This window comes from Pocillopora damicornis, chromosome 3, assembly GCF_964200805.1.
Source record: "Pocillopora damicornis chromosome 3, jaPocDami1.2, whole genome shotgun sequence".
NCBI lineage: Eukaryota > Metazoa > Cnidaria > Anthozoa > Scleractinia > Pocilloporidae > Pocillopora > Pocillopora damicornis.
Genome location: NC_142672.1, coordinates 22,622,326 through 22,647,959, shown reverse-complemented (window position 1 = coordinate 22,647,959; position 25,634 = coordinate 22,622,326). Strand labels below are relative to the sequence as shown.

At 37.4% G+C, this 25,634-nt stretch overlaps 3 protein-coding genes across 6 annotated transcripts; all 3 read right to left on the bottom strand.

Annotated features, from left to right (window-relative positions):
• Window positions 1-237: 237 nt before the first annotated feature.
• On the bottom strand, window positions 238-1,702 carry LOC149048852 (uncharacterized). The gene is made up of 3 exons (XM_089199562.1): window positions 1,696-1,702; window positions 998-1,158; window positions 238-882 (listed from the first exon to the last, which is right to left on the bottom strand). The coding sequence occupies exons 1-3, from the start codon at window positions 1,700-1,702 to the stop codon at window positions 370-372; spliced, it is 681 nt and encodes a 226-aa protein (XP_089055688.1). The 3' UTR covers window positions 238-369.
• LOC113668453 (lactadherin-like) lies at window positions 1,429-16,920 on the bottom strand. 4 transcript variants are annotated; one of them, XM_089201526.1, is made up of 4 exons: window positions 16,790-16,860; window positions 15,418-15,823; window positions 14,258-14,565; window positions 13,094-13,825 (listed from the first exon to the last, which is right to left on the bottom strand). In XM_089201526.1, exons 2-4 carry the CDS (start codon window positions 15,812-15,814, stop codon window positions 13,676-13,678), a joined length of 855 nt encoding a protein of 284 aa, XP_089057652.1. In that variant the 5' UTR covers window positions 15,815-15,823; window positions 16,790-16,860; the 3' UTR covers window positions 13,094-13,675. The 4 variants fall into 4 exon arrangements, with proteins under 4 accessions (XP_089057655.1, XP_089057654.1, XP_089057656.1 ...); XM_089201529.1 differs by lacking the exons at window positions 13,094-13,825; window positions 14,258-14,565; window positions 15,418-15,823 and adding exons at window positions 1,429-2,112; window positions 7,936-8,342 and having other exon boundaries at window positions 16,790-16,920; XM_089201528.1 differs by lacking the exons at window positions 13,094-13,825; window positions 14,258-14,565; window positions 15,418-15,823; window positions 16,790-16,860 and adding exons at window positions 1,429-2,112; window positions 7,936-8,342; window positions 10,282-12,077.
• LOC113668452 (neuropilin-1-like) lies at window positions 16,460-24,874 on the bottom strand. Its single transcript, XM_089201531.1, has 4 exons — window positions 23,754-24,874; window positions 22,621-22,721; window positions 20,900-21,204; window positions 16,460-20,478 (listed from the first exon to the last, which is right to left on the bottom strand). Exons 2-4 carry the CDS (start codon window positions 22,709-22,711, stop codon window positions 20,329-20,331), a joined length of 546 nt encoding a protein of 181 aa, XP_089057657.1. The 5' UTR covers window positions 22,712-22,721; window positions 23,754-24,874; the 3' UTR covers window positions 16,460-20,328.
• Window positions 24,875-25,634: the final 760 nt, after the last annotated feature.

Sequence of the window (25,634 nt, the reverse complement as noted above, 5' to 3'; positions counted from 1 at the left end):
AATCGTATTAGGGCCGGAGCAGTTACTGAAGAAAACAGCAGTGCAGCTCTGCCCTCATGGCTCTGTATTTATAAGTCCAAGTCTTGGGCCAGAACCTGACAAAACGAGCCCTGATGTGTTGCGGTAACACATGGGATACCACCGTTTCCTGATTATTGTTACCTTGAAATACCTGAAAATGTCATAAAATTTAATAAGAATCACAGTACAATTTTCGTCAGAATTATTGAAATAAAACGGTAAAAACGAACGATAAAATCCGACGTTTCGGAGTAGTCATGACTCCATTATCAAGGTAAAAGTTTAAAACATGCAAATAACAGTATTTAAGCGATGTGGCGCGAAAAATTAACATAATAGGTGCGAAGATTATACAAATACTTTCGCACGAATAGAGTCCGATTGCACGTTCAGGTTTGGCTTTAAAGTTCTTATATGAAGCATTTCGTACAATAAGCAGTCAAATTTGTTCGTGCACTTCTTAAGAACTTCGAAGCATTTCAGTAGGTCCTGAGGGATCGTCCCGTGTACATTCTTGCAATGTTTGGCAATGGCTGAGGATTGTTGTTTATATCCTTTTACACGATTGTGTAAATGTCCGCGTGTGTATCCTATATAACCTGCATCGCACAGGTCACATTGGTATTTATAAACAACACACTGTTCATTTACGATCGATGGCTTTGCTTCTTTCACATTCAGTTCTTGATCAATTTTTCGGCTGACAAATACGGGCTGGATGTTGGTGTTCACTTTTAGGCTCAGATCCTTGAGTTGTCCTTTCACAAAATTTGCTGAGGTTTGGTCTTTAAATGGTAGAACCACTCGAATTGTGTCATCCGTCTCTTTAGTTGGTAATAATGGTCGCTGCTGGTCACAAACCTTTGAGTCAACGAAATTTTTGGTGGTAGAGTCGATGAGGTGTTTGGGGTACTTTAAACGCGAGAATACTGTCTTCAATCGGTCACATTCGTCTGAGAAGTGTGACCAAACAAACCTTTGAGTCAACGAAATTTTTGGTGGTAGAGTCGATGAGGTGTTTGGGGTACTTTAAACGCGAGAATACTGTCTTCAATCGGTCACATTCGTCTGAGAAGTGTGACCAAGAAGAAGATAAACGATGTGCTCCCTCAGGACCTACTGAAATGCTTCGAAGTTCTTAAGAAGTGCACGAACAAATTTGACTGCTTATTGTACGAAATGCTTCATATAAGAACTTTAAAGCCAAACCTGAACGTGCAATCGGACTCTATTCGTGCGAAAGTATTTGTATAATCTTCGCACCTATTATGTTAATTTTTCGCGCCACATCGCTTAAATACTGTTATTTGCATGTTTTAAACTTTTACCTTGATAATGGAGTCATGACTACTCCGAAACGTCGGATTTTATCGTTCGTTTTTACCGTTTTATCTTTTAAGAAATTATTGAAATATTTCTTTTTAAATCCATTTTGATTATGGATGACGAGAAAATTGGACCATACTCTTTAAAAAAAACCCAACCTTGAAAGAGGAGCGCGATGTTGCAACAAAAAATTGAAGGGTTTGTATCTGATTGATTGATTTTCAGAGATCAATCGATTAATATCTCACGTCATTCAATTTTTTTTATATACTTAAGGATAACGCGTAAAAAAGGGAATTCAAGCTCTTTCACATAAGTGTTGATAATTAAACAAAAACTGCAGGAAACTTTCCATGAGCTCTCTCCGGGTCCGGAACAGAGAGAAATGTGACATTCAGGGAAGTATCTTCTCAAATAATAGATTTTAATAGACAAGTCAAATTCCAAACAGAGGACTCGCCTTCACATCTTCGTTCTCTTTATACGTCGACCAATCAGTCTCTTCGTTGACACGTGATGAAAGCGTGTAAGTCTTTACCCAGTGATAGACACCGCGCTTCCCCTGGGTAGCGATTTTCTTGATCACTGCGTCCTTTCCGAGGTCAACTTGAAGCCAGGGCTTAGGGTCATGGTGGTCTGCAACCCATCCAGAAGGTGAGTTGAGACGAACCAGCCTGGGATGTGTACCCTCGTTCACAAACGATGAAGCACTTATAGCTGAATCTGGAATTCTTCCATCTTCCATACCAAGGGCCTCCATACATGCTTTTAAAAGAAGATAGATCTGTCCAAACTCAGAAATAAACTTTTTTGAATTGTATGTAAGTCTCAGGTAAAAATTTGAAAATCTTATTTGAAAACTTCGCCAATTGAATGTGTTATTCTTTCAAGTCTTTTTAAGAAATGCGCAAGTTTAATGCTGCTGCAGAAGTTCTTCCATAAACTATTTGTTAAACGTGGATGGCTTATGATTTTTTTTTCTTTTTTGCTGTTTTCACTATTCTTTCTTTGATAGCAGATTATTTTCGCACTCCAATGCTCAAGAGATACTTCGAGAAGGCTTGGTCCATTACGTAACTGGTCACAAATATTTTTCTTTATGGAACTCATTTTCAAAAGGAGCTACGCTAAGGTTCACACAATCCCCGTCAATCTTTTTATCCTTTATCAAAGAAATTATTTTTCTTCTTACTTAAAAAAAAATAATAATAAAATAAGGACAAAAGAAAAAACTCCACAAATTTACACGCAGCCCCTCAATCAGTCATACGATTAAATGGAGTTTCAGATTTACAGTAACTTGTGTAATTATAAAATCATGTCTAATAGAAAGGGAAACCCGGCTTTACCTTCGCTGTATCTTTTCCTTTCCAACTTTATTTGCGAGTGACTATCATGCCGATCATTCAAGGGATCTCCTGGTCAGATAAAGAAGTCAAGAAGTTATTTGGGACACTTATTAAACTTAATAAAGGTAAAGCGCTTAAGGGTGTCTTTCATTAAAGAATGCAAACAAAGCATTATCAGGTGTTGAATCCTACTGAGGACTATTTGATGATTATTCATAATTTAACACAGCTGACAAAGCAAAAGAATGAATACCGCTAATTACACTTTGTTTTTTACATCAAAGGTGACGATAGCTTGGGTTCTTCCACTCGAAATTAAGATGATACAAATAAAACCTCAGTAAAAAAAATCTTAAACTTAAAGATAACGTTGAACCTATTACGATCATGGAACCTTCCTGTGTTTGTGCAAGAATTCCTGTTTGATCCGAGCTAGGCTTGTTGTTTTGACTTATTTGTCGCTCTCAGTCTGTAAATTAAAGGACAAGCCAGAATAAAATGATTATTCTGGCTTGTCCTAGCTCAGCAGGTTGTAAGGCATAAAAATAAGGTCTCAATGAATTACAGGAAACTTTAATAACTTCAACGGTCGTAAGGGTCGAGTTACAAGACGAACGAAATTGCAGAATAAGGAAAGGACCGAGGTTCAGAGCCAGATATACATGAAGTTATTCTACTCTATAACAAGCTGTGTAATAGGAGAAGTTCCGTTGATCGACCTACCCTTTGTTATGATCATTTTGCAGGCCTATAACCGAATCGCCCACCAGGGGGAATGGGTTCCCCGGACACTTTTATCAAAACATTTTGTATCGTCATTAATCTTTCGTTCTCTCTCTTAGTGAAACATTTGCATTTCAAAACAAATTTCCTTAAAAACTTTTCAGTTTTGCGTGAAAAAAGGCATGGTATTGTCAAGAGAGAATCCCCTCTTGATCTTGTTAATCTTTATCGTATGGCATAAAATCTTCCATCAACTGAAAGCTTGAAAAATACAATTCGGGAACGATGTAAATAATTTGTGTTATACAAACGTGTAAACTTTACCCAAAGTTATGACTTTTAAGAAGAAATGCAAGTGTTTTTCGTCCTACAACTCAAGCATACATGCCTTAAACTAGAAGACCTGTTGTGGATGTGAGCCGTTTTGTTTCCTCCCTCCTCTTTCTTTCTGCTACTTGATCGCTAGAGTAAACTTTTGTGTACATTCTGTTACAATAGAGACTAAGAAATGGCTGTATAAAAGAACTTCTTATCTTAAGTTTTATTCCCATTCCGTAAAAATGCTGATAGGAAAATGCTCTTACTTAACTCCAGCCCTGAATACTATCCGAGATGGACGTTCATGGCACAACGGGAGAGTTTAATGAAGGAGACAGGTTTAACTAGTTCTGTTAGAAAATTTATGTTTGTCTGTAGTTCAATCAACAGAAACACTATTTTCTTCTGGACGTTGAACTCCTACACGGGTCCATTCCTCCTATACGGACCAAAGTGAAGTCCCCCCCCTCCCCCCCCCCCAACACACCACACACTCCCAAAGGAAAAGAAAACAAAAAGAAAGAAAGGGTGTTGATGGGGGCCTAAACATGTTGTTTTTGCTTGAACGTCATAACTTTGTGTACTTCAATAATGTCACAATTAACCACTCATCTCCTTATCATAATCTCAGTGAAAAATGACTGATAACTATCGGCGTCTGCACGCAAAGATTAGCTTTAGGCTATCTCCACACATTTTCTCCAGGAGAAAGTTACAGCGATATTGGACTTTTTCAAGACCATTGTAATTATGCCCTTGTTCCACACTCGTGACAACACAGGAAACAGTTAAAAAATAGTTATGAAAGATATCAGGGTTACCTTTACAGTTTTCCCAGCTCTCCACAAGGTGGTATATCTCCTCTGGCTGTCCACATTCAAAGTCAAGGGAAAAAGAAACTCGGAGAACGTTTGTCAATGCAGGCATATGGTGAATTCAAAGTCCAACATGTTCTTTAGGGACGTCACTGTGGTCGTGTTATTCAACTCACAAGTTTCCGTCTTCGATAGTAGTCTATGCTTTTATAATCGAGTCAGACAGTCAGAGAGTCAAACAGTCAGAGAGTCAGACTGTCAGACAGTCAGACAGTCAGACAGTCAAACAGTCAGACAGTCAGGCAGTCCGACGGTCAGACAGTCACTCAGTCACGCAGTCAGAAGGTCAGAGAGTCGGACTGTCAGGCAGTCAGATGGTCAGAGAGTCAGTCAGTCAGTTAGTCTATTACTTTTCCGGTAATTAATTATTCGGTTAGCCATTTGATTTGCAAGGCAGTCAGTAAATTAGTCAATCAGCCACGTACTCAGTCGGTCAGCCAGTCAAACAATCAGTCAGTCAGTAGGTCGATAAGTTAGTCAGTTAGGTAGTCAGTTAGTCTTCTGCAGGTTAGTCAGTAAGCAAGTAAATAAGTCAGTCAGTCAGTCAGACATTAAGTCAGATAGTCAGTTAAGCAGTCAATTCATTACTCAGTAAGTCAGTCAATTAGCAAGCTAATCAGTCGTAATATAAGGTAGTCAATCAGCCACGTAGTCAGTCAGTCACTCAGTCCTTTATTTATTCGACCAGTCGGTCACTCACGATCAATCAGTCACATACACCTTCATTTAGTAAGATAGTCTGACGATCACTATTGTTTTTGATTGCAGCAATAATTTGGAAAAACATCCGTTACGAAGTACGGAATGGAATTTATATCTGAAAGCGACTTGAAAAACACAAGCGAAATTAGATGACTAACAAACCACATTTTTACGTTATGAAATGATGCCAGCCGAAATGAAGCGACGAAGAGAGGAGAGAGACCTAGGAAGAGCAAAAAAGGCTCTTCTTCCACACTCTTTTTTCGTTTTTCTTTTCATTTGCCCTCTTTGGTGGTGCTATTGTGTCACTGTTTCCCAGTTGGAGCAGGCGGGTTAAAAGATGATTCAGATACCAAAATAGTCGCGGAATGCAGCTTGCCATTTGAAAGAGAAGAAAACATTTGCAAACTACCAAGACATGTTTCAAAAAAATAGCACCATGGTTTGTATGCGTTTTGTTCTCGATGTTATATTTAGGATATCTGAAACATGCACTTGCACATACATATTTTTATCTACGTGTTGTCATTTTAGTTAAACGTGGTGTTCTTGATTATATTTGTCATCCGTCATGATAGTATATTCATGATAATCCCTACATGCATAATTCCACCGATAAAGTATGAATGATGTTTCTATAAATGATCAACAAACTCCAAATTTTTTTTTCCTTAAACCGTACCGACCATATGTGCAGATTTTAAAATGTTACAATAGCAGTGACATTCATTATGGTATAAATATTGTCTCTTGACATAGCTTTCGCTACTCAGATTCATCGCGTACTACTGATTTAACTACTTGTTGCTTGAATTCATCTCCTGGTCAATTGCAAGTTACGAATTTGCCTTTCTAACCGTATCTGGGCCGGAGCAGTTACTGAAAGAAACAGCCGTACAACTCTACCCTCATGACTCTGTATTTTTCGGTCCAAGTCTCGGGCCAGAACCTGACGAAACGAGCCCTGATGTGCTGCGGCAACAAATGGGATACCACCGTTTCCTGATCATTGTTACCTTGAAATACCTAAAGTTGCCATAAAATTCGATAAGAATCACAATAAAATTTTCGTCAGAATTATTGAAATATTTCTTTTTAAAACCATTTTGATTGTGTATAGCGAGAAAATTGGACCATGCTCTTAAAAAAAAATCAACCTTGAAAGGAGCGGCATGTTATAACAAAAAAAAAAAATTAGGGTTTGTATCTAATTGATTGATTTTCAGAGATCAGTCGTGTAATTCATCAATTCGTTCATCTATTTTTTATACTTAAGGATCACGCATAAGAAAAGGAGAATTCAAGCTCCTTCACACAAGTGTTGACAATTGAACAAAAACTGTAGGAAACGTTCCATGAACTCTCTCCGAGTCCGGAATAGAGAGAAATGTGACTTTTAGGCAACTATCTTTTCAAATACTTGATTTTAAGAAATGAATCAAATTCCAAAGAAAGGACTCGCCTTCACGTCTTCGTTCTCTCTATACGCCAACCAATCAGTCTCTTCGTTGGCACGTGATGAAAGCGTGTAAGTCTTTACCCACATTGAATAGTTACCGGGTCTCCCCTGGGTAGCGATTTTCTTGATTACCGCGTCCCTTCCGAGGTCAATTTGAAGCCAGGACTTAGGGTCATTGTAGGCTGCCATCCATGAGTAACGTGAGTTGAGACGAACCAGACTAGGACGAAAACCCCCGTGCAAAAACGATGAAGCACTTATAGCTGAATCTGGAATTCTTCTATCTTCCATACCAAGAGCCTCCATACATGCTTTTAAAAGAAGAGCAACTAATCAAAGTTGCTATCCTTACTGACATTGTTTAATTTATGGGAGTATGTCCCTGTCTCATTTACATCTTAGAAGCAAACACTTCATCCTTCCCTCCTTCCCTTCCACTCTCCCCACCAGAAAGAAAAAAAGAGACGTGCAATAAAAGCTACATCCTGACGCATACAAATGGCCTAAGAAAAGTGTATGGTCGCTCGTACCATTCCACCATGCAATACTTTTTTCAAATAATAGTACCGGTCGTACTGAGAATAGTGCTTGAAAAGAAATTTGAACCACGGAGGTAACAATTGTAGAATTGAGATGTTATTTCTTCTGAAAAGACAAGTGTTTCCAGTTTCGTGTTAAATCAGTAGTTTTAAAATTTCAGTGCATACAGAAAATTGTATTTCTCGCCTTATTTGTATCATAATTTGCATTAAAGCTTGCAATAGAACTGTCAGCAATTTGCTGATATTTCGAATTCCCCTTTTGTGGAATAATTCAACAACAGAAAATAGCACCAAAAATGATAATAATTACAACAACAAAAACAGGAGCAGCAACTTTGCTCTCAAAATGTATAGAAATTATCTTCCAAAAATGATCCCTATTTCCCCTACCTTCATGTATAAAGGAAAAGGGAATTGTTTCGAGAATATCAGCGATTCATGGACCGGCTTTCTATTCGTTCCCAGAATGTTGGTGCACATTTCTTTCTGGCAAACAATTGAGGCCTTATCGCACTTTTCCAAAATCATTGTCATAGTGCATTTGCGCCACGACCACGACCAAACCAAAACCATCTTTCTCTAGGTCGAAAATTATATTTAAAAAAGGTTACCAACATTACCTTTACATTTTCTGCCACCCTCCACAAGCTCACATATCTCCTGTGGCAGTTTGCATTCAGCGTCAAAGAAGCAAGGCATTAAAAAGGCGTTAGTCATGTACATTGCCAATTCAAAATCCACCATGCTCTCTGGGGACGTCTCCGCACTCATGTTATTCAACTCACAAGTCTTTGCCTTTCGGTAAAAGTTTATGCTTTTACAACTGAGATCCTGGCCGCAGAACATCACGCAAGATTCCATAGTTGAAGATGGTTTGGTGGTGAATGCATGACCTGTTAGAATGCGATTTGCAATGGAGTAGGTTGCGTCTTGGCATTGCGTGACTGATGATAACGTATCACGTAATTGCCAAAAGACCATCACAAAGGAAGTTGCTATGACGCCTTTGGGAAGCATAGTCGTTGTTCTAGAGTCAAAATATACGAATTAAACCATTTAAAAGAAGTTAAACTGACGATTGATTAATATTTTTGCTCTGAAAAACTGTTTCAAATTTTCACCGAACTCCTTTGTAATGCTAGAGAAAAAATGCTGTCTTAAGAATCAAAATCATTTAATTTTAGGAAAAGATGTTTTTACGGTGATATTTTTATGGTGATATTCCATGTCTTCGTGGACGAAGCTCTTAGTATTGCACTTATTAGGGGAAGTATAACATGGTAAATTCGAGACATTTTCCTTCGAACAGATTCTTTATTTTAACGCACGAAAACTGATAAAAGCGAACATGAAAAAAATTTAAGTTTTTAGTTTTCCCCTTTCAAAGTAACTGGATTAAAATAATAACTAAAGAAAAGCACCACTTGTGGGATTGAATAAGATCAATTAGATTAAAGGATTCTTTCTTGAACATTTTTAAAATCAAAGCCCAGGTATGAACATGAAGCGACTGAAGATAAATCTGTACAAACTCAGAAATGAACTTTTTTGGATTGTATGTAAGTCTTAGGTAAAAGTTTGAAAATCTTATTTGAAAACTTCGCCAATTGAATGTGTTATTCTTCCAAGTCTTTTTAAGAAATGCGCAAGTTTAATGCTGCTGCAGAAGTTTTTCCATAAACTATTTGCTAAACGTGAATTTTTTAAGATTTTTTTTTCTTTTTTTGCTGTTTTCACTATTCTTTCTTTGATAGCAATTTATTTTCGCACTCTAATGCTCAAGAGATACTTCGAGAAGGCTTGGTCCATTACATAACTGGTCAAACATATTTTTCCTTATGGAACTCATTTTCAAAAGGAGCTACGCTAAGGTTCACACAATCCCCGTCAATCTTTCCATCCTTTATCAAAGAAATTATTTTTCTTCTTTCTTAAAAATAATAATAATAATAAAATAAGGAAAAAAGAAACAACTCCACAAATTTGCATGCAGCCCCTCAATCAATCATACGATTAAGTGGAGTTTCAGATTTACAGTAACTTGTGTAATTGTAAATTTGGTGTTATAGAAAGAGAAACCTGGCTTTACCTTAGCTGTATCTTTTCCAACTTTATTTGCGCGTGATTCTCATTCAAGGGATCTCCTGGTCAGATGAAGAAGTCAAGAAGTTTTTTGTGACACTTATTAAGCAAAATTACTAAAGCGCTTCATGGTGTCTTTCATTAAAGAATACAGACAAAGCATTATCAGGTGTTGAGTCCTACTGAGGACCATATTACATTCATAATTTAACACAGCTGACAAAGCGAAAAAAAAGAATACCACTTATTAGCCAGAGGTATGATCACACTTTTAGTGTTTAAGGTTCACACAATCCCCGTCAATCTTTCCATCCTTTATCAAAGAAGTTCTTTTTCTTCTTACTTAAAAAAAAAATAATAAAATAAGGAAAAAAGAAACAACTCCACAAATTTACACGCAGTCTCTCAATCAGTCATACGATTAAATGGAGTTTCAGATTTACAGTAACTTGTGTAATTGTAAAATCACGTCTAATAGAAAGGGAAACCCGGCTTTGCCTTCGCTATATCTTTTCCTATCCAACTCGATTTGCGAGTGATTCTCATTCAAGGGATCTCCTCGTCAGATAAAGAAGTCAAGAAGTTATTTGGGACACTTATTAAGCAAAATTAAGCTAAAGCGCTTAAGGGTGTCTTTCATTAAAGAATGCAAACAAAGCATTATCAGGTGTTGAATCCTACTGAGGACTATTTGATGATTATTCATAATTTAACACAGCTGACAAAGCAAAAGAATGAATACCGCTAATTACACTTTGTTTTTTACATCAAAGGTGACGATAGTTTGGGTTCTTCCACTCGAAATTAAGATGATACAAATAAAACCTCAGTAAAAAAAAAACTTAAACTTAAAGATAACGTTGAACCTATTACGATCATGGAACCTACCTGTGTTTGTGCAAGAATTCCTGTTTGATCCGAGCTCGCTTGTTGTTTTGACTTTATTCGGTCACGCTGTTATTATTTGTCGCTCTCAGTCTGTAAATTAAAAAGAATAAAATGATTATTCTGGCTTGTCCTAGCTCAGCAGGTTGTAAGGCATAAAAATAAGGTCTCAATGAATTACAGGAAACTTTAATAACTTCAACGGTCGTAGGGGTTGAGTTACAAGACGAACGAAATTGCAGAATAAGGAAAGGACCGAGGTTCAGAGCCAGATATACATGAAGTTATTCTACTCTATAACAAGCTGTGTAATAGGCGAAGTTCCGTTGATCGACCTACCCTTTATTATGATCATTTTGCAGGCCTATAACCGAATCGCCCACCAGGGGGAATGGGTTCCCCGGACACTTTTATCCAAACATTTTGTATCGTCATTAGTCTCTCGTTCTCTCTCTTAGTGAAACATTTGCATTTCAAAACAGATTTCTTTAAAAACTTTTCAGTTTTGCGTGAAAAAAGGCATGGTATTGTCAAGAGAGAATCCCCTCTTGATCTTGTTAATCTTTATCGTATGGCATAAAATCTTCCATCAACTGAAAGCTTGAAAAATACAATTCGGGAACGATGTAAATAATTTGTGTTATACAAACGTGTAAACTTTACCCAAAGTTATGACTTTTAAGAAGAAATGCAAGTGTTTTTCGTCCTACAACTCAAGCATGCATACCTTAAACTAGAAGACCTGTTGTGGATGTGAGCCGTTTTGTTTCCTCCCTCCTCTTTCTTTCTGCTACTTGATCGCTAGAGTAAATTTTTGTGTGCATTCTGTTACAATAGAGACTAGGAAATGGCTGTATAAAAGAACTTCTTATCTTAAGTTTTATTCCCATTCCGTAAAAATGCTGATAGGAAAATGCTCTTACTTAACTCCAGCCCTGAATACCATCCGAGATGGACGTTCATGGCACAACGGGAGAGTTAAATGAAGGAGACAGGTTTAACTAATTCTGTTAGAAAATTTATGTTTGTCTGTAGTTCAATCAATAGAAACATTATTTTCTTCTGGACGTTGAACTCCTACATGGGTCCATTCCTCCTATACGGACCAAAGTGAAGTCCCCCCCCCCCCAACACACCACACACTCCCAAAGGAAAAGAAAACAAAAAGAAAGAAAGGGTGTTGATGGGGGCCTAAACATGTTGTTTTTGCTTGAACGTCATAACTTTGTGTACTTCAATAATGTCACAATTAACCACTCATCTCCTTATCATAATCTCAGTGAAAAATGACTGATAACTATCGTCGTCTGCACGCAAAGATTAGCTTTAGGCTATCTCCACACATTTTCTCCAGGAGACAGTTACAGCGATATTGGACTTTTTCAAGACCATTGTAATTATGCCCTTGTTCCACACTCGTGACAACACAGGAAACAGTTAAAAAATAGTTATGAAAGATATCAGCGTTACCTTTACAGTTTTCCCAGCTCTCCACAAGGTGGTATATCTCCTCTGGCTGTCCACATTCAAAGTCAAGGGAAAAAGAAACTCGGAGAACGTTTGTCAAGGCAGGTATATGGTGAATTCAAAGTCCAACATGTTCTTTAGGGACGTCACTGTGGTCGTGTTATTCAACTCACAAGTTTCCGTCTTCGATTGTAGCTTATGCTTTTACAATCGAGTCAGACAGTCAGACAGTCAGACAGTCAGACAGTCAGACAGTCAGACAGTCAGACAGTCAGACAGTCAGACAGTCAGACAGTCAGACAGTCAGACAGTCAGACAGTCAGACAGTCAGACAGTCAGACAGTCAGACAGTCAGACAGTCAGACAGTCAGACAGTCAGACAGTCAGACAGTCAGACAGTCAGACAGTCAGACAGTCAGACAGTCAGACAGTCAGACAGTCAGACAGTCAGACAGTCACTCAGTCACGCAGTCAGAAGGTCAGAGAGTCGGACTGTCAGGCAGTCAGATGGTCAGAGAGTCAGTCAGTCAGTTAGTCTATTACTTTTCCGGTAATTCATTATTCGGTTAGCCATTTGATTGGCAAGCCAGTCAGTAAATTAGTCAATCAGCCACGTACTCAGTCGGTCAGCCAGTCAAACAATCAGTCAGTCAGTAGGTCGATAAGTTAGTCAGTTAGCTAGTCAGTTGGTCTTCTGCAGGTTAGTCAGTAAGTAAGTAAATAAGTAAGTCAGTCAGTCAGACATTAAGTCAGATAGTCAGTTAAGCAGTCAATTCATTACTCAGTAAGTCAGTCAATTAGGAAGCTAGCCAGTCGTAATATAAGGTAGTCAATCGGCCACATAGTCAGTCAGTCACTTAGTCCTTTATTTAGTCGGCCAGTCAGTCACTCACGATCAATCAGTCACATACACCTTCATTTAGTTAGATAGTCTGACGATCACTATTGTTTTTGATTGCAGCAATAATTTGGAAAAACATCCGTTACGAAGTACGGAATGGAATTTATATCTGAAAGCGACTTGAAAAACACAAGCGAAATTAGATGACTAACAAACCACATTTTTACGTTATGAAATGATGCCAGCCGAAATGAAGCGACGAAGAGAGGAGAGAAACCTAGGAAGAGCGAAAACGTCTGTTCTTCCACCCTCTTTTTTCGTTTTTCTTTTCATTTGCCCTCTTTGGTGGTGCTATTGTGCCACTGTTTCCCAGTTGGAGCAGGCGGGTTAAAAGATGATTCAGATACCAAAATAGTCGCGGAATGCAGCTTGCCATTTGAAAGAGAAGAAAACATTTGCAAACTACCAAGACATGTTTCAAAAAAATAGCACCATGGTTTGTATGCGTTTTGTTCTCGATGTTATATTTAGGATATCTGAAACATGCACTTGCACATACATATTTTTATCTATGTGTTGTCATTTTAGTTAAACATGGTGCTCTTGATTATATATGTCATCCGTCATGATAGTATGAAGCGACAGAAAAAAGCACGTACCAAACCATGTGTCATGATGATAACTTACCATGAAAATGTCCTCACACAAGAAGTTGCGGTCTCGGCGTCAATGCTTTATTCTTGCCTCAAACATGGGTATATTGCATTTCTACCGCTAATTATTTTAAAACATATTCATGATACTCCCTACACGCATAATTCCACCAATAAAGTATGAATGATGTTTCTATAAATGATCATCAAACTCTATTTTTTTTTCCTTAAACCGTATTGACCATATGTGCAGATTTTAAAATGTTACAATAGCAGTGACATTCATTATGGTATAAATATTGTCTCCTTACATAGCTTTCGCTACTCAGATTCATCGCGCACTACTGATTTAACTACTTGTTGCTTGAATTCATTTCTTGGTCAATTGCAAGGTACGAATTTGCCTTTCTAAACGTATCTGGGCCGGAGCAGTTACTGAAAGAAACAGCCGTACAACTCTACCGTCATGACTCTGTATTTTTCGGTCCAAGTCTCGGGCCAGAACCTGACGAAACGAGCCCTGATGTGCTGCGGCAACACATGGGATACCACCGTTTGCTGATCATTGTTACCTTGAAATACCTAAAGTTGCCATAAAATTTGATAAGAATAACAATAAAATTTTCGTCAGAATTATTGAAATATTTCTTTTTAAAACCATTTTGATTGTGTATAGCGAGAAAATTGGACCATGCTCTTAAAAAAAATCAACCTTGAAAGGAGCGGCATGTTATAACAAAAAAAAATTTAGGGTTTGTATCTAATTGATTGATTTTCAGAGAGCAGTCGTGTAATTCATCAATTCGTTCATCTATTTTTTATACTTAAGGATCACGCATAAAAAAAGGGAATTCAAGCTCCTTCACACAAGTGTTGACAATTGAACAAAAACTGTAGGAAACGTTCCATGAGCTCTCTCCGGGTCCGGAATAGAGAGAAATGCGACTTTTAGGCAACTATCTTTTCAAATACTTGATTTTAAGAAATGAATCAAATTCCAAAGAAAGGACTCGCCTTCACGTCTTCGTTTTCTCTATACGCCAACCAATCAGTCTCTTCGTTGGCACGTGATGAAAGCTTGTAAGTCTTTACCCACATTGAATATTTACCGGGTCTCCCCTGGGTAGCGATTTTCTTGATTACTGCGTCCCTTCCGAGGTCAATTTGAAGCCAGGACTTAGGGTCATTGTAGGCTGCCATCCATGAATAACGTGAGTTGAGACGAACCAGACTGGGACGTAAATCTCCGTGCAAAAACGATGAAGCGTTTATAGCTGAATCTGGAATTCTTCTATCTTCCATACCAAGAGCCTCCATACATGCTTTTAAAAGAAGAGCAACTGATCAAAGTTGCTATCCTTACTGACATTGTTTAATTAATGGGAGTATGTCCCTGTCTCATTTACATCTGTAGAAGCAAACACCTCATCCTTCCCTCCTTCCCTTCCACTCTCCCCACCAGAAAGAAAAAAAGAGACGTGCAATAAAAGCTACATCCTGACGCATACAAATGGCCTAAGAAAAGTGTATGGTCGCTCGAACCATTCCACCATGCAATACTTTTTTCAAATAAATGTACCGGTCGTACTGAGAATAGTGCTTGAAAAGAAATTTGAACCACGGAGGTAACAATTGTAGAATTGAGATGCTATTTCTTCTAAAAAGACAAGTGTTTCCAGTTTCGTGTTAAATCAGTAGTTTTAAAATTTCAGTGCATACAGAAAATTGTATTTCTCTCCTTATTTGTTTCATAATTTGCATTAAAGCTTGCAATAGAACTGTCAGCAATTTGCTGATATTTCGAATTCCCCTTTTGTGGAATAATTCAACAACAGAAAATAGCACCAAAAATGATAATAATTACAACAATAAAAACAGGAGCAGCAACTTTGCTCTCAAAATGTATAGAAATTATCTTCCAAAAATGATCCCTATTTCCCCTACCTTCATGTATAAAGGAAAAGGGAATTGTTTCGAGAATATCAGCGATTCATGGACCGGCTCTCTATTCGTTCCCAGAATGCTGGTGCATATTTCTTTCGGGTAAACAATTGAGGCCTTATCGCACTTTTCCAAAGTCATTGTCATAGTGCATTTGCGCCACGACCACGACCAAACCAAAACCATCTTTCTCTAGGTCGGAAATTATATTTAAAAAAGGTTACCAACATTACCTTTACATTTTCTGCCACCCTCCACAAGCTCACATATCTCCTGTGGCAGTTTGCATTCAGCGTCAAAGAAGCAAGGCATTAAAAAGGCGTTAGTCATGTACATTGCCAATTCAAAATCCACCATGCTCTCTGGGGACGTCTCCGCACTCATGTTATTCAACTCACAAGTCTTTGCCTTTCGGTAAAAGTTTATGCTTTTACAATTGAGATCCTCGCTGCAGAATATCACGCAAGATTCCATAGTTGCAGATGGTTTGGTAGTGAATGCATGACCTGTTAAGATGCGATTTGGAGTGGAGTAGGTTGCGTCTTGGCATTGCGTGACTGAAGATAACGTGTCACGTAATTGCCAGTAGATCATCACAAAGGAAGTTGCTATGACGCCTTTGGGAAGCATCGTGTTCCCCTAGAGTCAAAATATACGACGAATGAAATGATTTGAAAGAAATTAAACTGACGAAAAACTGTTTTGAATCTTCACTGAACTCCTTTGTAATGCTAAAGAAAAAAAGCTGTCCTGAGAGTCAAAATCGTTTAATTTCGTGTAAAGATGTTTTTATGGCTATAGTATACGTCTTCACGGTCGAAACTCTTAGTGTTGCACTCAGCAGGGGAGGTAAAACGTGGAAAATTCGAGAAATTCCCCTGCGAACAGATTCTGTACTTTTACACGCGAAAGATGATAAAAGCAAAAATGACAAAAAAAATTTGAAGTTTTTAGAAGTAACTGAGTCAGAACAATAACCAAAGAAAAGCATTACTTATGAGATTGAACACCGAGCAATGAAATTAAAAGATTTTTTTGAGCAATTCAAAGTCAATTCTAGATATAAAAGTGAAGCGACTAAAGAAAGATCGGTCAAAATTCCGAAATAAACTTTTTTCTGTTGTATTCAAGCCTCAGATGAAAATTTCAAAATCTTCGTTGAAAATTTCGCCCAATGAATGTGCTATTCCTTCAAGTTTGTTAAGAATTGCGCAAGTTTAATACTTCTGCAAAAGCTCTTCTAAGACCTATTTGCTAAACGTGGATGGTTTATGATTTTGTTTTTTGTTTTTTGTTGTTTTTACTAATCTTTCTTTGATAGAATTTTATTTTCGCGCGCTAATACTCAGAAGTACTTCGAGAAGCCTTGGTCCATTACATAACTACTCAAACATATTTTTTTTCATAGGATTCATATTTACAATAAACTACGCTAAGATTTATACAATCCTCGTCAATATTTTCATCCTTTACCAAAAGAAAAAAGAATTTGCATGCAGTCCCTTGATCAGTCATACGATTACATGGAATTTCAGATTCCGAAGTCAAGACTCACAGTTACTTGCAATTGTAAATTCGGTCTAATAAAGGGAAACCCTGCTTTACCTTGGCTGTATCTTTTCCTTTCCAACTTTATTTGCGAGTGACTATCATGCCGATCATTCAAGGGATCTCCTGGTCAGATAAAGAAGTCAAGAAGTTATTTGAGACACTTATTAAACTAAATTAAGCTAAAGCGCTTAGGGATGTCTTTCATTAACCCTTTAACTTCCAAGATCTCATTAGTAATTCTCCTTAATGTCTCCCATACAGTTCTTGTGATGTTAGTTTGGAGAATTTGGTATTGGGTCAACTTATAATCTCCTAACTGATATTTTGCTTTATTCTCATCGACTGTGTGCTTGATGTTGTATTGATATTGTAAGGAGAAATTCTGTCTTGGACACTCATGGGAGTTTAAGGGTTAAAGAATACAAAAAAAGCATTATCAGGTGTTGAATCCTACTGAGGACTATTCGATGATTATTCATAATTTAACACAGCTGACAAAGCAAAAGAATGAATACAACTTATTAGCCGGAGGAATAGTCACATTTTTAGCGTTGTTTTATTTACATCACAGGCGACGATAGTTGGGTTCTTCCACCCGAAATTAAGATAAGAGAAATAAAGCTTCAATCAAAAACATCTTAAACTTAAAGATAACTTGGAACGTATTTTAATCATGGAACCTTCCCGTATTTTATCCAAACTCGCTGTTGTTCTGACTTTATTCAGTCACGCTGTTATTATTTTGTCGCTCTCGGTCTGTATCGCATATCTATGAATAAAAACATTTAAAAAGTATGGAATGATTATCGTGGCTTGTCCTGGCTCAGCAGGCTGTAAGGCAAGAAAATAAGGTCCCACTGAGCGAATTGTAATCATGAAATTGTAGGAAACTTTAATAATTTTAACGGCCATAGGGGTTGACTTACAATTCGAAGGAAATTGCAGAAAAAGGAAAGAACCGAGATTGGTTCAGAACCAGATATACATGTAGTTATTCAACTCCATAACAAGCTGTGTAATAGGAGAGGTTCCGTTCATCGACCTACCCTTTGTTATGACCATTTTGCAAGCCTATAATCACTCAATCGCCCCCCAGGGGGAATGGGTTCCCCGGACAAAGTTTACGAAAATATTCGGTATTGTCATTAATCTCTCATTCTCTCTTAGTGAACAAAGAAGAAAATGCATTTTAAAATATATTTCTATAAAACCTTTTCAGTTTTGTGTGAAAAAAGGCATAGTATCGTCAAGAGAAGATCCTCTCTTGGTCTTGTTAATCTTTATTTCATAGCACTCATAAAGTCTTTCATTAACTGAAAGCTTAAAAAATACATTTTGGGAAAGTTGTGAATAATTTATGTTAAACAAACGATTAAACTTTACCCAAAGTAATAAGTTCTGAGGAGAAATGCAGGTGTTTTTCGCCTTGCAACTCAAGCATGCATGCCGTAAACTTGAAGATTTTTTGTGGATATGAGCCGTTTTGTTTTCTCCTTCCGAACACTCTTTTTCTTTCTTTTATTTAATTGTTAGAGTAAATTTTTGTGTGTATTCTGTTTCAATAGAGACTAGGAAATGGCTGTATAAAAGAAATTTCCATCTTAACTTTTATTTCACATTCCATAAAGTTGGTAATAAATAAATGCTCCAACTTAACTCCAGAATACCATCCGAGATAGACATTATGGCGCAATTGGAGAGTTTGATAAAGAAGACAAGTTTTACCAGTTTTGTAAGGAAATTTTTGTCTCCTACAGTTCAATCAACAGACACATTATTTGCTTCTGGAAGTTGTACTCCTACAAAGGTGCATTTCCCTTATACGGACCAAATGACATTCGCCCCATTCCCCCTCCCCCCCCCCCCAAACACACCCAAGAAAAAAAAAAAGAAAAAAAGAAAGGAAGAAAGAGCATTGGTAGGGGCCTAAACACGTTGTCTTTGCTTTAACGTTAGAACTTTATGTACTTCAATGATGTCACAATTAACACCTTGTGTCCTTATCATAATTTCGGTGAAAATGACTCACAACCATCAGCGTCTGTACACAAAGATGAACTTTAGGCTATCTCAATACATTTTCTCGGGGAAACAGTTACAGCGATATTGGATTTTGTCAAGACCATTGTAATTATGCCCTCGTTCCACACTCGCTACAAAACAGGAAACAGTTCGGGAAGGGTTTTGAAGATATCAGTGTTATCTTTACAGTTGTCCCCACTCTCCAATCACCATGTTTCCTCTGGCCGTCTACATTAAAAGTCAAGGTAACAAGGGACTCGGAGAAGGTTTGTCACGGCATGTATATGGTGAATTCAAATTTCAACATGTTCTCAAGGGACGTCACCGTGCTCATGTCATTCAACTCAGTCAGTCACTTAGTCCTTTAGTTAGTCGGCCAGTCAGTCATTCATATTCAATCAGTCAGAAACACTTTCATTTAGTTAGATAGTCTAAAAGTCACTATTGTTTTTGATCGAAGCACCGTGGACAAACATCCGTTATGAAGTACGGAATAGAATACATCTGAAAGCAACTTGGTATACACAAGCGAAATAACTATCAGACCACATTTTTCATATTTTTAAGTTACGAAATGAAGCAAAGCCAAATGAAGCAACAAGGAGAGGATAGAGAACTAGGAAGGGCGAAACTCTTCTTCCACACTTTTTTTTCCGTTTCTCTTTTCATTTGTCCTCTTTGGTGGTGCTATTGTGCTACTGTTTCTCAGTTGGAGCAGGCGGGCTAAAAAGATGATTCAGATACCAAAAAAAATCGCGGGTTGTAACGTGCCATTTGAATGTTTGAAAACATTTGGAAACTACCAAGACATGTTTCTAAAAAAATAGCACGATGCTTTGTATACGTTTTCGTATCGATGTTATATTTAAGATATTGTAAAACATGCACTTGCATATACAGAGTTCAATCCACGTGCAGTCATTTTAGATAAATATAATATTCTTGATTATATTATCACTCGTCATAATAGCATAGGGCGACAAATAAAAACACCAAACTCTGTGTCATGGTGATAACTTATCATGCACATGTACTCACACAAGAAGTTCCGGTCTCGGCTTGAATACTTTATTCTTGCCTCAAACATGGATACATTGCATTACTTCCGCTGATTATTTTAAAACATATTCATGATGATCTCTAAATGCATAACTCTAATTGCCAAAACCATATGTCATGAAGATAACTTATCATGCACTTGTCCTCACATAATTCAAGAAGTTGCAGTTTCGCTCCAATGGGTACGTTGCATTACTATCGCTAATTATTTTAAAACATATTCATGATAATCCCCACGTGCGTAATTCTACCAAGAAAGTATGGATAATGTTTCTATAAACAATCATCGAACTCTAAATTTTTTCCATAGACCATAGGTGTCCATTTGTGCACATTTTAAAATGTTTTAATAGCAGTGGCATTCGTTATGGTATAAATATCGTCTTTAGACACAGCTTTTACTATTCAGATTCATTGCGTACTTCTGATTTGACTACTTGTTGCTTGAATTAATTTCCTGGTCAATTGAAAGTTACGAATTTGCCTTTCTAACCGTGTTTGGGCTGGAGCAGTTACTGAAGAAAACAGCCGTACAGCTCTGCCCTCACGGCTCTGTATCTACTGGTCCAAGTCTTGGGCCAGAACCTGACGAAACGAGCCCGGATGTGCTGCGGTAACACATGGGATACCACCGTTTCCTGATCATTGTTACCTTGAAATATCTGAAAAATGTCATAAAATTTGATAAGAATCACAGTACAATTTTGAAACATTTTTACTCAAATCCATTTTGAATGTGTATAACGAGAAAAATGGATTATACTCTTGAAAAATAAACCCAACCATGAAAGAGGAGCGCGATGTTACAACAAAAAAATTGAAGAGTTTGAATCTAATTGATTGATTTTCAGAGATCAGTCGGTTTATTCCTCAAGTCATTCATCTATTTTTTTTACCTAAGGATCACGCGTATAAAAGGGAATTCAAGCTCCTTCACACAAGTGTTGATAATTAAACAAAAACTGCACGAAACTTTCTATGGGCTCTCTCCGGGACCGGAATAAAGAGAAATGTGACTTTTAGGCAAGTATCTTAAAATACTTGATTTTTATACGCAAATCAAATTCCAAAGAAAGGACTCGCCTTCACATCTTCATTCTCTTTATACGTCAACCAATCAGTCTCTCCGTTGGCACGTGATGAAAGTGTGTATGTCCTTACCCACCAATAGGCACCGCGTCTCCCTTGGGTAGCGATTTTCTTGATCATTGCGTCCTTTCCGAGGTCAACTTGAACCCAGGGCTGTGGGTCATTGTTGGCTGCAACCCATGCAGAAGGTGAGTTGAGACGAACCTGGTTGGAATGTGTACCCTCGCTATAAAACGATGAAGCACTTATAGCTGAATCTGGAATTCTTCCATCTTCCATACCAAGGGCCTCCATACATGCTTTTAAAAGAAGAGCAAACAACAGTTCTTTGATAAAAGTTGCTGTTCTTGCTGACATTGTTTAAAGTCTCATTTATGTCTGTCTCATTTCCATCTGTAAAAGTAAATACCTCATTCTTCCCTCCTTCCCTGCCACTCTACCCACCAGAAAGAAAAAAAGAGACATGCAATTAAAGCTACATCTTGACGCATACAATGGCCCAAGAAAAGTTTATAGTCGCTTGGACCATTCCACCATACAATACTTTTCTCAAATGATTGTACGGGTCGTAATGAGAATAAAAATATAAGGGAAATTGAAATCAAAACGACAATTGTTTTCAGTTTATTAAAGTTCACACGGCAACCAGGTGGACAATCAGACATGGTTTGATGATACTCTGGTTTACAGATTTAATGAATGTAACCGAAGAAGTTACAATTCATAGACCCAACATTTCGACACTCCTGTCTAGAGCCTTCATCAGGGGTGCGGAAGCGGAGTGCCTCCTATCGCATTTGAATTCAGTAGAGCCGTCGATCCAATTCACCCTTGAGCGTGAAAAGGATAGACATTTGCCCTTTCTTGATCTAAATGTGTCCAGAGGGATTCAGGGTAATTTAGAGACAAGTGTCTACCGTAAACCTACCCACACTGACAAATACCTCGCTTTCGATTCTCACCACCCTATTTGCCATAAAAAGTCTGTAGGAAAAACTTTACTCAGGCGGGCTGACTGTCTACCATCTTCACTCGATTCGAAGGCTGGGGAGAGGAAATATGTTTCTAAAGTCCTAAAGGCAAATGGCTATACAAAAACCTTTCTCCGTAATTCCCAAAAACCAATCACAACTAATAACACTCTTGATGAAAGGGAACCATCGACTGGTTTTGCTGTTATCAGAGTGTTACTGAACCCATCAAGAGAATTTTGAATAGCCACAACCACAATAGCCCTATTTGCTTCATAATTTGCGTTAAAGCTTGCAGTGGAACTGTCAGCAATTTGCTGATATTAAAATTCGAATTCGTCTCTGCGGAATAATTCTACTACAAAAAATAGAACTAAAAATAACAATATTGGCCATGGCAAAAACAACAGCAGCAACATTGCTCTCAAAATATATAGAAATTATCACCCAAATATAATCCTAATTTGCCCCACTAACATGTATACGACGTTCCTAATTGGAAAGGGAATCGAGATGAATTGAGATTATCTTTATATTTGCATAACACCAATATCAGCGCTCCATGGACCGGCTTTCTATTCGTTCCCAGAATGTTGGTGCACATTTCTTTGGGGCAAACAGTTAGGACCATATCGCACTTTTCCAAAATCACTGTAATAATGCATTTGTGCCACGACCACGACCAGACAAAAGCCATCTTTCTCTAGGTCGGAAATTATATTTAAAAAAGGTTACCAACATTACCTTTACATTTTCTGTCGCCCTCCACAAGCGTATCACGTGATTGCCAAAAGATCATCACAAAGGAAATTGCTATGACGCCTTTGGGAAGCATATTCGTTGTCCTAGAGTCAAAATATACGAATGAAACGATTTAAAAATTAAAACTGACTATTAACCAATATTTTTGTTCTGAAAAGCTGTGTTGAATATTCACTTAATTCCTTTGTAATGCTAGAGAAAAAAAGCTGTCCTAAGAATCAAAATCATTTAATTTTGTGACAAGATGTTTTTTGGTGATATTCGATATCTTCGCGGACGAAGCTCTTAGTGTTGCACTTAGTAGAGGCCGGTGTAACATGATAAATTCGAACAGATTCTTTATTTTCACGCGAGAAAACTGATAAAAGTAAAAATGAAAAAAAAGTGAAGTTTTTAGTTTTCCCCTTTCAAGGTAACTAGATTAAAATAATAACTAAAGGAAAGCATCGCTTGTGGCATTAAATACTGAACAATGATATTAAAATATTCTTTCTTGAGCATTTCAAAATCATTTTCTAGGTATGAAAGTGAAGCGACTGAAGATAGACCTGTCAAAATTCAGAAATAAACTTTTTTGAATTGTATGTAAGCCTCAGATAAAAATTTGAAAATCGTCGTTGAAAACTTCGCCAATTGAATGTATTATTCCTTCAATTCTTTCCAAGAATTGCGCAAGTTTAATGCTGCTGCAGAAGTTCTTCCATAAACTATTTGCTAAACGTGGATGGCTTGTGATTTTTTTTTTGTTTTTTTGCTGTTTTCACTATTCTTTCATTGATAGCAATTTATTTTCGCACTGCAATGCTCAAGAGATACTTCGAGAAGGCTTGGTCCATTACGTAACTGGTCACACATATTTTTCTTCATGGAACTCATTTTCAAAAGGAGCTACGCTAAGGTTCACACAATCCCCGTCAATCTTGCCATCCTTTATCAAAGAAATTCTTTTTCTTCTTACTTAAAAAAAAAATAATAATAAAATAAGGAAAAAAGAAACAACTCCACAAATTTGCATGCAGCCCCTCAATCAATCATACGATTAAGTGGAGTTTCAGATTTACAGTAACTTGTGTAATTGTAAATTTGGTGTAATAAAAAGAGAAACCTGGCTTTACCTTAGCTGTATCTTTTCCTTTCCAACTTTATTTGCGCGTGATTCTCATTCAAGGGATCTCCTGGTCGGTTAAGAAGTCAAGAAGTTATTTGGAACACTTTTTAAGCAAAATTAAGCGCTTCAGGGTGTCTTTCATTAAAGAATACAGACAAAGCGTTAGGTGTTGAGTCCTACTGAGGACCATTCGATGATTATTCATAATTTAACACAACTGACAAAGCAAAATAATGAATACCACTTATTAGCCAGAGGTATGATCACACTTTTAGTGTTGTTTTTCACATCAAAGGCGACGATAGTTTGAGTTCTTCCGCTCGAAATTAGGATAATACAAATAAAACCCCAATAAAAAAAATCTTAAACTTAAAAGATAACGTTGAACTTAATACGATTATGGAACCCTCCTGTGTTTGTGCAAGAATTCCTGTTTGATCCGAGCTCGCTTGTTGCTCTGACTTTATTCAGTCACGCTGTTATTATTTGTCGCTCTCAGTCTGTATTGTATATCTCCGAATAAAAAAAATTAAAAAGAATAAAATGATTATTCTGGCTTGTCCTAGCTCAGCAGGTTGTAAGGCATAAAAATAAGGTCTCAATGAATTACAGGAAACTTTAATAACTTCAACGGTCGTAGGGGTTGAGTTACAAGACAAACGAAAATTGCAGAATAAGGAAAGGACCGAGGTTCAGAGCCAGATATACATGAAGTTATTCTACTCTATAACAAGCTGTGTAATAGGCGAAGTTCCGTTGATCGACCCACCCTTTGTTATGATCATTTTGCAGGCCTATAACCGAATCGCCCACCAGGGGGAATGGGTTCCCCGGAGACATTTTTCAAAACATTTTGTATCGTCATTAGTCTCTCGTTCTCTTTCTTAGTGAAACAAAGAAGAAAGTGCACTTCAAAATAGATTTCTTTAAAAACTTTTCAGTTTTGCGTGAAAAAAGGCATGGTATTGTCAAGAGAGAATCCTGTCTTGGTCTTGTTAATCTTTATCTTATGGCATAAAATCTTCCATTAACTGAAAGCTTGAAAAATACAATTCGGGAACGATGTGAATAATTTGTGTTATACAAATTAAACTTTACCCAAAGTCGTGACTTGTAAGGGGAAATGCAGATGTTCTTCGCCCTGCAACTCAAGCATGTATGCCTTAAACTTGAAGACCTGTTGTGGATGTGAGTTTTGTGTTCTCCCGCCGAACACTCTTTTTCTCTCTCTTTTTGTGTGCATTCTGTTACAATAGAGACTAAGAAATGGCTGTATAAAAGAAATTCCTATCTTAATTTTTATTCCCATTCCGTAAAAATACTGATAGGAAAATACTCTAAATTAACTCCAGCCCTGAATACCATCCGAGATAGACATTATGGCACAACAGGAGAGTTTGATGAAGGAGACAGGTTTAACTAGTTCTGTTAGGAAATTTATGTTTGTCTGTAGTTCAATTAACAGAAACATTATTTTTTTTTCTGAACGTTGAACTCCTACATGGGTCCATTCCCCCTATACGGACCAAAATTAAATTGTCCCTAATTCCCCCCCCCCCCAACACACACCCCCAAAAGAAAAGAAAAGAAAAAGAAAGAAAGGTTATTGATGGGGGCCTAAACACGTCTTTGCTTGAACATTCTAACTTTGTGTACCTCAATGATGTCACAATTAATACCTCATGTCCTTATCATAACCTCTGTGAAAAATTACGGACAACTATCAGCGTCTGTACACTAAGATTAACTTTAGGCTATCTCCATACATTTTCTTGGGGAGACAGTTACAGCGAAATTGGACTTTTCCAGAACCACTGTAATTATGCCCTTGTTCCACGCTCGTGAAAAAACAGGAAAAAGTTCGGGAATAGTTTTGAGAGATATCAGC